Source organism: Eulemur rufifrons, chromosome 7, assembly GCF_041146395.1.
Source record: "Eulemur rufifrons isolate Redbay chromosome 7, OSU_ERuf_1, whole genome shotgun sequence".
Taxonomy (NCBI): Eukaryota; Metazoa; Chordata; class Mammalia; order Primates; family Lemuridae; genus Eulemur; species Eulemur rufifrons.
Genome location: NC_090989.1, coordinates 12,196,680 through 12,209,953, shown reverse-complemented (window position 1 = coordinate 12,209,953; position 13,274 = coordinate 12,196,680). Strand labels below are relative to the sequence as shown.

At 50.0% G+C, this 13,274-nt stretch overlaps 1 protein-coding gene across 3 annotated transcripts in view; it reads left to right on the top strand.

Annotated features, from left to right (window-relative positions):
* EVA1C (eva-1 homolog C) overlaps window positions 1-13,274 on the top strand; it is an 82,312-nt gene that overhangs the window by 29,590 nt on the left and 39,448 nt on the right. For 2 of the 3 annotated variants that reach the window (XM_069472348.1, XM_069472347.1), the window contains exons 2-3: window positions 7,069-7,265; window positions 10,722-10,845. The exons of the other annotated variant lie outside the window; for it this stretch is intronic. In XM_069472348.1, coding sequence (XP_069328449.1) covers window positions 7,069-7,265; window positions 10,722-10,845 — 321 coding nt within the window. The remainder of the gene's footprint in view (window positions 1-7,068; window positions 7,266-10,721; window positions 10,846-13,274) is intronic. 3 annotated transcript variants of the gene reach the window in all.

Genomic DNA, 13,274 nt, shown 5'->3' with positions numbered 1-13,274 from the left:
GTGATTAACCTGCCTCAACTTGGTCAGCTTTCTCATTGTAATCTCTGCCTTCTGACCCTTGAACTTTCTCCCAGTGTGGGTAAATCCAGCAAACCTGTTTGGAACTCCTTAATGTTGGGGGACCAGCAGGGGCTCCCGTTGGTCCACCCAGCCTTTGATAGTGTTGTGCTGACCTTTGTTTTAACCCCACCAATGTGTGTTCCTGTTTCTTAATAATCATCTGAAGATTTCCAGCCTCCTGGAACAAGCCCCAGGATTCTCCTCTTTTTCCTCTTAGTTTCACTTTATCAATGTTTTCTTTATTTACCTTACTTCTTAATAACTGTTTAAAGATTTCCACCTTCCTGGATGAGTCCTGTATTAGTCCATTTTGCGTTGCTATAAAGGAATACCTGAAACTGGATGATTTACAAAGAAATGAGGTTTATTTGGTGGGTGGTTCTGCTTCTGTTCAAGGAGCATGGTGCCAGCATCTGCTTCTCCTGAGGGCTTCAGGGAGCTTCTAATCAAAGCGAAAGATGAATGAGGAGCAGGTGTCACACAGCAAGAGCAGGAGCAAGAGAGGGAGGATGTGGTGTCAGGCCCCTTTAAACAACCAGCTCTCCCGTGAACCGATAGAAAGGGAGAACTCACTCATCATCTCTGGGAGGGGACCTAGCTGTTCTTGAGGGATCTGCCCCCACATCCCAAACACCTCCCACTCGGCCCCCCTCCAACACTGGGAATGGAATTTCAACATGAGATTTGGAGTATCCAAGTATCCAAACAGTATCACGTCCTTTGACTCTTCCCTCTGCCTTTCCGCATGCTCTTGTTAATTACCCTAATGTTTTTATTAGCATCTGCAAGACCCATGAGAGGAAGCTAAGGCAGCAAATTTGATAAGGCTTCTCCGACCATAGCTTGATTTTGCAGCAGGAAGATTAAATGAGGTGCCCATGCAAATGGGGCCCCCATAACCACTGCACATACCGTGACCTGGGTAACAGGCATATTCAGTGGGTGACTATCCCAGCCACCGTAATGCCAGTCCTGCATGGCTTCTGTACAGAGCATATCAGCTGCTGCATCAGGGGCACTCGCTTGGCATTTATAGGCGGAATTGGGCAGTCTCCCTTCTCAGGGTAAACAGATCTTACAGTGGCTTTTATCCAGTCTCCTGGTTGGCTGTTCCCTGAGGAATAACCTCCTGGGTATCTGGATCATGCATAGCCATTTGTCATTGCTCCGTAGTGAGCTATGTATCCTGCAGCAACCCAGACATGCTCTTCCACTCTGCAGCATTTAAAGCCAAAGATACTGCCCCTAAATTAGTTACTCTCACAGTCCATTTTATTAATATTAATAGCAAAGTTTCCTCAGGGAGCTGCTGAAATGGGTTTACAAAATGAAACAATTCCTTTACATTATACCCTCTGGTTTCAACAGTTAGTTGGTTTTTCCTTTCCCCCACATTGACTGTGTTCTTGGTAACCACAGGTCTTAGAGGTACTTTCTGTTGTCTCTTGCAAGCTTTCCATTAGGGGTCAGGTTGGAGGCTAGTGGCCAAAGCTCTGACTCACTGAAATCTAAGCTTAGTGTAACATCAAGGTTTGACTCAGGATTCCTTTTAATTTCATTTTAGTTGTTACAGATAACAAAAACAAAGGGATTGAATATTTTGCTTCTTTATTATTATTGATAGTTTGTATTTCCTTATGCATCCAGTGAACCAACTCGCTGGGAACTGGATCCATCTCTAAATTCCACTGGTAACTTTCCTCTAGTATCTGAGTGTTGCACAGCTGTGGCTTCATACTGTGGGCGACCACGTGGCCACCCAGGAATCAAAGGTTCCTCATCCCCCACCCTTTCGTCCTTTTTCTTCCCAAAGCACACGTATCGGTGAGCCATGGCTGTTCTAGCAAATCCCACCCTGACACCCATTGTGTGGGGAAAAAACACATTCAAGCTCAACGTGATTTTTCTATTCTCTCACTTGACCATGACAATCAACACAGAAGACTTGTGTGACCAAAGGTGTGGGGCTTTCTCCCCACCAACAAGCAAGCGATCAGTTCTGCAGCAGACACTAGCTGGGTAGCCTCCAATTCAATTCTGACTCTGTCTACATGGAGATGTACCAGATCCCACAGGGTGAGGGCTCAGTCCCCAATGCTGCCCCCTCTTTCCAGTCGCAAGTCAGGGCCTCCAGAACTTCTGACTGACCAGCTTCAAGTTGGGGTTACCATGGTCCCCTCTTTGGGTTCAATTAATTTGCTAGATCGGTTCACAGAACTCAGCAACACTTACATTTACCAGTTTATTATGAAGGACATTGCAAAGGATACTGACGAACATATGCACAGGGCCCGGTATGGGGAAAGGAGTGTGGAGCTTCTGTGCCCTCCTAGGGTGCACCACCCTCTGGGAACTTCCCCGTGTTCAGCTATCCGGAAGCTCTCTGAACCCAGTCCTTGTGGTTTTTTATGGAGGCTTCATTTCCTCATATGACCAATTAAAGCATTGACCATTTGCCATCAACTTAACCTTCAGCCCCTTTCCCCTCCCTGGAGGTTTGGGGTTGGACTGAAAGTCCTAACCCTCTAATCCTGCCTTGATCTTTCAGGAGGTCAACTGCCATCCTGAAGCTACCTGTGGGTTGCTAGTCATCAGTTGACTCATTAGCATACAAAAAGACATCACTTTGGAGACGCTAAGGATGCTAGGAGTTATATGCCAGGAAACAGGGTTGAAGATCAAAGCTATATTTCACAATATCACACTCCTATAGAACACTTTGGGCCCCCCCACCCCGTATCTTTGAACATTAGTTATTTACATCATTCTGGTCATTATCTCATCACTGGATTATTTGTATATAAATGGATTTTCATTGTAAAGATGATGGGAGTAATGACGTCAGGAATGACTTTCCTGGTCTTTTTCCAGACAGAGGAGAGATCTCGCCACTCTGAGGGGTTCATTTCCCATGAACTCTTTATCTACATTTTAAAAAGGAAAATATAACAAAAATTTTATCTGAATTATTCTAAGAGTTGCTCAACCCAAGCCTTTCAGACATTCCTTTGAGGAAGGTTCTAGCCATGGTGGTAGCTGCAGGAGCCTCGTCTGATACGATGGGGGTATCCACCAGGGAAGAGGGTGTCTTGAAGTTAAACGTGAGCCGTACCAAGGCCCCTCAGCTAAATGAAGCTGATGAAGAGAGTCTACGCCTTCCCATATCTCCTCCTCACCAGTTTAACAAGGATCAACAGAGCGTCTCCAGGCTCTACTGGACTCCAAGGACTAAATTCTTAACAGAGTGTACACTTCTGTCTTCTCAAAGGATAGTGATTACTTGGCCACAAATCGAGTTAGATTGTAAAAGCTCTGGCTGAGACTGTTAAGAAATAAGGCATTTTTGACTGGTCCAACGTGATGGAGAATTTGATCCAGAGAGAACCATTAATAAAAAGCTGCATTAGTAGTTGTTTTTTAAAAAGGATCTCTTTTGAACCAGCCAAAAAACCAAGGTGTGGGGAAGCTGAGCTGTGTTCACCCCACCCCCGCCCCCGACACATTGGGAAGCCTGTGCTTGCCCACCAGGACGAGCGTGCTGGGAAGGGCATTAGACTGGGAGCGGCTCATCTGTCGTCTGCCTTTTGTTCAAGGACACTTTGGCAGTAGCCTCCTGCTCCAGCCACTCCTACCTTCTTCCTGGGAGATGCCTGGCCCAGAGGGCATCTTCACTCTCAGTCCTGGCATCCGCATTTCCGGCCACCTTCTCCACCCACTCATTATACCCTCTTCCATGGCCACTCTTGGACTCTTCTATCACCTGCAACTGTTCCACCTTGAAATCACTATTCAGACAACTCACAGGCACAGCCTCCAGCCTCTCCAGGCTGCCGTGTGATCGCCCCAGTCAGACCTTGCTGCTCTCAGCAGGACCTGTAGTCCCGTGGGCTCTCCCTGCTCCTGCACTCATGTCTTTCTTTATATTTAGCTTGGATCCCATGATCCATCATTTTGAGGAGTCTCTTGGCAGTACCCACTTTCAAATTTGTTGTGCCACAACCCACAGTAGGAAATATACTTTGTGTATGACCTAGGGCTCACCTGCATATATGTTTATATATACATATATGTACATTCATAGGCCTCTCCCAACTTTAACCCAATCATAATTATTTAAAAATCTCTCCCTGAACATCAGCTCTTACAACTCTGGCCCCATTTCTCTCATCTTCATCAGGTTGTTGCAGAATCATCTGTGTCAGTCACTGTATTGGTTTCCTATCGCTGCTGCAACAAATCACCACAAACTCAGTGACTTAAAACAGCACAAATGTATTGTCTCATAGTCCTGGCAGTCAGAGGTTGAAAGCGAAGTGTGGGCAGGGCTGCATTTCTTCTGGAGGCCTCAGGGCAGAATCCGTTTCCTTGCCTTTTCCAGTTTCTGAAGGCCGCCTGCATTCTTGGGCTCAGGGCTGCATTAGTCCAGTGGCTGGTTCCATTGTCACACCTCCTTTCTCTGACTTCGAACCTCTTGCCTCCTTGATTATATCAGGCCTCCCAGGTAATCCCCGAGAGCCGCCCCATCTCAAAATCCCTAATCACATCTGCAGAGTCCCTTTTATAGCATAAGGTAACATAGTCACAAATCCTGGGGATTAAGGCCTGTGGACATCTTTAGCAGTCATTATGCTGTCTGCCACATGAACCATCTTTGATTTTCTCAACGTCCACTCACTTTCCAACCTTTTACTGGCTTCTGTCCTCACCCACCATCCCAAATAGCCTCAAAGTGGTCCTTGCTGACCTCCATGTTGCTGACACCAATGGGTAGTTTTACTGTCCTTCTTCCTGAACTTTTGGCACTGTAGACCAAGATGAATGAGGCACAACAGGAAGGCACCTGCAGAGGACCAGAGCACATGGGGCGACTCTGGGGCCTGTCCCAGTGGCACTGTGGCTGGCTGCAGAAGAAAGTGTTCCACACTCCCCTTGCTCCATAAATCGCCCAAGGCTCTGCAGTGTCTAGACTGACTTTCTTTATTTGTCTAAAACTGTCAGATAACTTCAGGTGGAGTTCTTGTAAACAAACACTTTTACTTACAAACCCAAAGTGGGTAGCTGGGTGAACTTTGACAAAGTAAAGCGTGTGTCCACCGTGCAGATGAAGGCCCAGAGCATTGCCTGCTCACCTGAATGCCCCCAGGTCTAAGGACAGGGGTAGCAGCCTAGGGCACTTCTGGGTGGGAGCTGGCCTACGGGTAGCATCATCGTGACCCTGAGTTTCCTGGGGCAGAGTGTCACTCAGAAAGGGTGCTGAGATCCCACAAAGGAGGCCAGAATTTCCAGTATTCATGGCTTTATCAGGGCCCACCTGTGTGCCCTGCAGGAAGACAATGACCCACAGCTCTGGGCCGTGGAGGGGCCTCAGGCTGGCCTCTCCCGGAGCCTGGCGGGCACAGTGTGACAGTGATGATGTTCTAGACTCTGACCCACACTCCTGGTGTCTGGTGTCCATTTTGCCGCTCGCGTCAGATTTTGCTTCTCTCAGTGAACTTAGGGTAGCTGGTTTCTTGGCCATTCTTCTGGTGGTTTTCAAAGATAAAGAGAGCTGAAGTCTGGATGAGGCGTGCAGGCGAGCGTGAGCAGCCCTCCTCCTAACACTGCGAGTGGAGAGTGTGAGGCCCAGGCAGCCCTCTCGGTCCCTCTGACCGCAAATTTCAGGGAAGCCCATGGAGCTGGACTGGGCACTTTTTTCCGTGTGAGAGGATTTTGAAACCTAAATGGAACTAAAGCACAGACCGGTGTGTGGGAACTGGGGAGCCCTGAAGCTTCCTCTTTCATGCCACCCCCTCCCTCTCAGAGGCCGAGGCTGCCAAACCCGCCCCCGCACACCTCAGCAAAAAGGCCCTGGCGGCCCTCCCAGCCGCTTCCCGTGACCTCATGAGGTGAGAGGAGGAGGAAGGGAATCTACATTTGGGGCGAACCTTCCTTTCTCCTCTCTGAGGAGCAGTGCGGCCCCTCGCCTGCCAGGCCTCAGAGCTTCTCAGGGCCGGGCCGGTGACACTCCTCCAACCTGCCTGAGAAATGACCGGGGAGCTGGGGACTGGGGGCCTGACTTATTTCCTGTGGCTGCTGCCACAAATTCCCAAAACTTGCATGGCTGAAAACAACAGAAATTCATTCTCTCACAGTTCTGGAGGCCAGAAAGCTGAAATCAGTGTGTCGGCAGGGCCTTGCTGTCTCTGAAGGTTCCGGGGAGGAATCCTTCCTTGCCTGGCCCAGCTTCTGGTGTGGCCGGCAGTCTCGGCTTCCTGGGCCTGCTCATAGCTGTGTCGCTCCGTCTGCGCTTGGCTGTCTTCCCTGTGTCTCTTCTCCTCTTCTCTGAAGGACACTGGTCGTATGGTGTTAGGGATCTACTTTACTCCAGTGTGACCTCATCGTAACTAATGACATCTGCAAATAATGAGGTCACATTCTGGGGTTCCTGGTGAACATAAGTTAGCGGGGGACACTGTTCAACCCACCACAAAGCCCCACCATCACCCCCCAACAACACACACACACACACACACACACACACACTTCAGAGCACGCGTCTACTCAGCGCAGGGGGCCCCGCCTGGCTTTCCTTTCCAGGGTGAGGCAGGCCCAGGGGGAGTTTCCTGAATAAAACTGCATCTCCTCACTCCAGGAAGGCATGGCCTCACTAGTGGGAGGTCAGCGAACACAAGTCTCCCTCAGGGCAGGCACACACACGCCAAGCAGACACCCACTCAGAATTCTTTCCTCTTTAGAGAGGCACCTCAGGACTCCTTGGCTCCTGGCCGACCCCCTAGTGCAACTTGAAGGGGAACGAGCCCCCCGAACCTCCCAGTGGGCCACCCTAGACCTGGGGTTCTGGCACCTTCTCCTGCAGCCCCCTCTCAGGGCCTGGTTTGGTGACCTCTCCACCAGAGCTTCCAGGAAGCCCCCACCCGACACTGTCCTGCCGGAGCAGCCCCCACCCCTGAACCTGTGAAGGAGCGGTGGGTTCCTGGGCCTCTTGTAACCCGGCTGAATATTTTCCAGGTTACCTAACCAAACTCCTGCAAAACCACACCGCCTATGCCTGTGACGGGGACCATTTGAACCTACAGTGCCCTCGGCATTCTACGATAAGTGTCCAATCGGCATTTTATGGGCAAGATTACCAAATGTGTAATTCCCAGCAACCTGCCTCCCAGAGGGAAGACAGCTTAACCTGTGTGGCACCAACCACCTTCCAGGTATTGCCTTTTGTAGATGTGCTAAGATGATAAAATGGTTTCCACACACTCTCTCTTTTTCTCTCTCTCTGTATATACATTCGTGATTATATAGTTCACTCCAAGCAGAACTGATCCATGAAAATGCCCATTTATGCAACCGTCGGTTTTGCAGGTGACCTATTATTTGCTTTTCAAAAGGATCCTCTACCAAACAAGTTTAAATAGAGTTGCTTCCTATTGGAGAGCCCCCTTAGTGCACCTGCACTATGAATTTCTTCGTGGGCGAACTCCTTATTGCAGTCAAGCAAAGTACAACCATGTTGGGCTTTGACCTCTGGGCCCACATGTCCCATAAATGCCCCAGTAGGAGAGGAAGGCTGTGGATTCTTTAATGGAAACCACAAGTATCTCTATGAGGCAGACGTCTGAGGTCATGATCCACTTCTTAGAAAATGTACTCGAGCAAGGGAAATATCTATAATGGTCTTTTGCTTTTTTATGGTTTGCTTCTCCAATTGTAGGTAATCACATTTTTTGATTCTTGCTTGGAGCTATTTTGGGTGGCCTCTGCTGAATTCATCTTTCTACTGCATAATACCAGAAATGAGGTGAGAGGGAGAGGCTTTTAAGTCATTCTTTTTGTGGTTGCCATACTTAGGGAAAGATTTGACATATTTAGGTTAGTATTTCAGTGATGGTTTTAGACTCTTCATGGCTTTCAGTTATGTAAGCAACTTCTACTCTACCATCCCTGGCCCCCTGACATTTATAACTAGCTGGTCACAATGAATGACTGAGTCACTTGGCCTTGGACTTGTTTTAATGCCTCCCTGGTTTCAGGTGAATGTGTGGCAGGCAGGGAGTGTAGAGCAGGGGGCACATTAGAAGTCAGTTTGATTTTGTCAGCCATAGGCATGTGGACAAAGATATTATAGAGAAAAAGGGTTGAATTTTTAAAAAATGATAAATTTACTAAGGAAGACTAAGGAGACATAGAATTAGCTTTAGTGCTATGTAGCTCTCCCTAAGGCCCAAAAAGGAGAAACAAAAATAACATGATGATGTCAGAATCTTTCTATTTCTCACACCATTTATTGCTTCCATTCCAAGCATTGTCGTATCTGGATAGTCATGTGATTGGTAAACACCGGGTTAGTAGCCAAAAAGAATGTGTTTGAATAAATTTCCTGGACGTGGTTTCCAGCCCTGAGGAGAGACAGCATGTTTCTTGAGGAGGCAAGGAGTTGCTTTCCTTGTGTGCCCCACGGTCTTAGGACGTTTCGTGTTGCTGTTACGGAATACCCGAGACTGGGTAGTTTATACAGAATAGAAGTTTATTTGTCATGGTTCTGGAGGACGGGAAGTGCAAGATCAAGGCGCTGTTTGATGTCTGGTGAGGGCCCCATCTCAGCTTCCAGGGTGGCACCTTGAATGCTGCATCCTTCTGGGGGGCAGTGGGGTGGGGGGAGTACCAGTCCTCATGTGGCAGAAGAGTAGAAGGGGCAAGGGAAGGAGGGGGGCCAAACTTTCCCTTTATAGCGAGCCTACACCCCCTATAACAACCTACCCTGCAATAACAGCATTAATCCATCCAAAAGGGTGGAGCCCTCGTGGCCCAATCATCTCTTAAAGTCCCTACCTCCTAATACTGTTGTAGCAGCAATTGAATTTCAACATGAATTTTGGATAGGACAAACATTCCAACCACAGCACCCACCCCACCCCCAATTCTCCCCCTTGGTGCCATGTCCCTCTTGGCCACCCCCATTCCTCACCCACCCACTCTGCCCACCCATCCCTGGCTCCCAGGCCATCTGCTGCCCTCCTAGGCTCAAGAAAAGAATATTGGCCAGTGCCAAAAGGGCAGAAGTGCCTACTTTGTGCAAGTATGAACTCCTGGCACACTGGAGTCCCAAAGCATGGGCACCACCCGCGCCCTTACTCAGGTACCCGCCTCTACCAGGCACCCCTGAGGGAAGAGGATGTTCCCTAGCCAGGCTGACAAGTTAGCATTTGTGAACACAGTTCTGATGTTGTTCAGAGGGTTTGTTTGCCAGAAACATCCCCATGCACAGCTCTTTTAGCCAGAGATCAAGAGATCCTTTGCTTTGTGTCTTTTAAGCTGCCCTGGGAACTGAGGCAAGGTGCTTCCTTGGAGAGAGGTTGCTTAAGGCAGGGAGAGGACACTTTCACACGGGAGACTACAGCTGACCCAGCCCCTGACTAAATGCCAACAGGAAGTCCCCCTCTCTGCATCTTTCAGCTCGTAACACAGTTTGGAAATAGCCCTGCCCTGGGGCCTCCAGTGACATCTGAGGGCTGAGTCATTTCACCGTGACCTTGGCCACACCAACGTGCTCAGTCATCTGAAAGCTGCACCTGGGGTGGGGGGTTCAAGGGGTTTCCCTGGACATTCTTCCTGATTGATGCATTTCCGCCAGGCCCCTGAGGTGACAGGTGACACCTGGTGGGCCGGCATTGTGCACGGAAGTATTCCGTGAGGAGAACGTGGCCACTCAGAGAGGCTCGTGAACCTTCACTAAAGTCTAAATTCAGGCCTAAAGTAACAAGTCGATTCTTGGGAACTTTTTTTTTTTTTTTCTGTGCTTGGTGTCCTTGTTACCAGAACCAAGTCCAGGACCTCAGTGTTTCTCGCGGGCAGGGCTTGTTCCACTTGGGAACTGAGACTTGAAAGTACAGCAACAAAATGGGGGCCTTCCCCCACCCCACCATCCCCCCCAACCACACCTTGGCCTGGGGGAGGGTGTTCTGTGAGCTTCCCCAGGGAAGATTCATTAACAATCAGGGAGTTGCCCAGAAAAACATTGGGGTGGGGGGAAGAGAAAGAGAGAGAAAGACTGAGATTTGGAGGGAAGCAGAAAGTGTGAGTATTCCACTAAGAAAATTGCTGACTGAGGGAGAAGGGGGCCCTGTACTGTTGAGTTTGGTGGGGGTAGGAATCAGCTTTTTAATTTTTATTTGTTGGCCTGGGTAACGGGTCTCCCCAAGGCATCCCCAAATGCCCATCTCTCCTGTGACCTGTGTAGGGCTGTTTCTAAGGATGAGGGGCCAGGACTGTGATTTCTGATGGCCGAGGCTCTCAGCTTGAAGCAAGGGGATGCCTTCTCGAAGGGGGACCTCGAAGGCCCCTGTAGCCCAACACGAGAAGACGCTTTGGAGCCTCAGCAATGTGGCTTTGCGGAAAGTGTGAGCAGCGGTGCCGGTCGTGGTGGATCGGAAGCTGGTTTTCTGATGGGGCCTGGTGCTGTTGGGTCAGTTTCCTCCTTTGGGAAAGAGGACACGGCCAGGAAGCCAACCGATCACCCACCTGCCTGTGCTTTGGCCTAAGACACGGCTCAGGCCAGCACGCGCCCCGGCCGGGCCCTCACAAAGCCCAGAGCAGCTCAGGTTCGGGGTCTGGCGGACACTGAGTGCAGTTTTCAAGCCTATCCCTTTTCTACCCCCTCATTCTAGAAGGTGCTGGACGAATGCCAGAACCAGCGGGCCTGCCACCTCCTGGTCAATAGCCGTGTTTTTGGACCTGACCTTTGTCCAGGAAGCAGTAAATACCTCCTGGTCTCCTTTAAATGCCAACCTAGTAAGTAACTTCCGAGGGGGACAGTGTGTCTGGGGTATGGTTCCCTGTGTCATTCACGCTCCAAGTGAAAATTCCCTGTGGTCTGCGTTTGTCCGACTTTGAAATTCTCGTTAATAGGAATGTCAAGCCTCGTCCTACCCAGTTTTTCAGAGAGAGAGTGTGTGTGTGCACGCATATGTGTGAATTCTTATAAACACCTGAATTTTAAAAATCCTTCCTAATATAAAAAACTCAGTTGTACCGATGCTGAAAATACCAGGAGTGGCGAGAGACTGCGATTTCTGTTCCTTAAAACTGTGCTGATCAGATGCCGTCCTGTGCAGAGGCAGAAAGAATACCCTTCCCGAGGCTGCCCTCGTTCAAGGCTCTCACAATCGGAGAATCTAGATGGTGGGAATGTGATTGGTTATTGTGATACTCTTTCACATTTTCCATATGTTTGAATTTTTCATTTTTCATAATAGAAGGTTGGGAAAAACCAGCCCTAAGAGAAATCAAATGACCTTTGTAAAATTGGCCCACCCTGGGTTAAGTCAGGGACACAGCATCAATATTATCATGTGCAGTTTGGTCTGCTGATTAATTTCATTTCAGCAAGCACTTAATCAACGCCTGCTGTTTGCAGCGTTGGGCCATGAGTTGGATATAAAGAGAACTCACATCGCGGAGAGGCTTCCCAGATGGCGGTTCCATCTCTGGCAGTTGCCACACCCCTTCCAGGGCAGCTTCCAATCCTCCTTCATCCAACGAGCGTTTAGCGGGGTTTTCAGAAAGCCCGTTCCTTCTCCATGTTCAGGTTCCAGCCCAGATGGCACCTTTCCAGAGAGACCCTCTCTATCTAAGGAATCTAAGGCAGCGCCCACTTCCTCACGCCCGCCATGCCTCTAGCACACCATCCTATTTCATCTCACAGCAGCATCATGACCTGGGCTTACCTTATTTGTGACTTATGTCTTATTTACACTCATGCTTACAATGTGAGCATGATTCTGTGTCGTTCAGCATTGTAACCCCAGATCAGTGGGTGCTCATGGAACAAGTGTCCACCCAGGCTGGGCCCGGTGGCCACACTGGTAATCCCAGCACTTTGGAAGGCCAAGACAGGAAGATTGCCTGGGGCCAGGAGTTCGAGACCAGCCTGGGCGATAGCACAACCCTATCTCTACGAAAAATTTAAAAAAAAATTAGCGGGATGTGGTGGCACTTGCCTGTAGTCCCAGCTACTCAGGAGGCTGAGGCAAGAGGATCACTCAAGCCCAGGAGTTCGAGGCTGCAGTGAGCTGTGATCTGGCCACTGCATTCCAGCCTGGACAACAGAGCAAGACCCTGTCTCAAACAGGGTCTAAAAACAAAGACAAATAAACAAAATAAAAGCCAATGTTCACCCAGCAGGAGCTAAGTACTGTGCTTAGCTCTGGGGAAACACAGGTGAGCACATCCTAAGTAACCAGATCGTACAGTCTAGTGGGGGCCTGATAGTCATGTGGATCACACAGATATGTGCAAGATTCCAAGCAGGGCTGGGGCTTCCATGGGGAGGTCCTGGGTACTGTGTAAGTAGCTCACGTACTATGCAAGTAGCATCGCCCCCAGTGGGGTTCGGGGGCGGCTCTTCTGAGCAGGTGATGATGGAGCTGAGAGCTTCAGGGGTGGGGGGCAGAGGGAGAGCGCTCCATACAGTAGCCTGTGGCTGGGGGCGCAGGTGCATTGGCGCAGCCAGTGAGGGGACCTGGTGGGGGAGTGGCCCCAAGGGAGCACCAGCCAGAGAGCTGGAGCAGGGTCCAGGGCCCTCGCGGCCAGGGAAGGAGTTGCGCTCTACCTGTAGGGCAGCGTCTAAGCAGGGAGGGTGCTTGAGAAGGTCAGAAAGCCCCTTGGGCTCCTGTCCCACAAACAGATCAAGGGGTAGACCCTTGTGTCACCTGGACCCTGGCAACCCGACGCACTGCCCTGTGGGAAGTGGAGGAGGTGAGATTGTCTCCACACCTTGCTGCCTCTTTTCCTGCAGCTCTCCCACCTCCCGAGGTTCTTCTCCTCCATTTTCCCAGAGGCAGCCCCTGCGTGACACCCTGATCGTCTGTGGGCACCACAGCTGCCCCTGTGGGTGTGGGAGCCGAGTCTCATGGTGGGAGCCAGTCACGTGCATCTCTCCCCAGCTCGGAGCTCTGTGCTCTGTGAAATCTGCCATGTGGGAGGGCTTGCACCAGGGAAATCGGCAAATGCCACGAATCAGGGTGCATTTGTTTGTTTGTGTGGAGAGCTAGGTTACCGGCAAACCTCACCGGAACCTTCTTTTCCCTAGTGTGCACCGTGCTGCCCCAGCTCTCAGCCCTTCAGGGAATTTAGGTTTCAGCGAGGCTTTGGATTCAGGCATTGCTGGACTCATATCCCTTTCCGCTGTGTAGCCGCTGTGTGGCCTTGGGCAGTGTAGG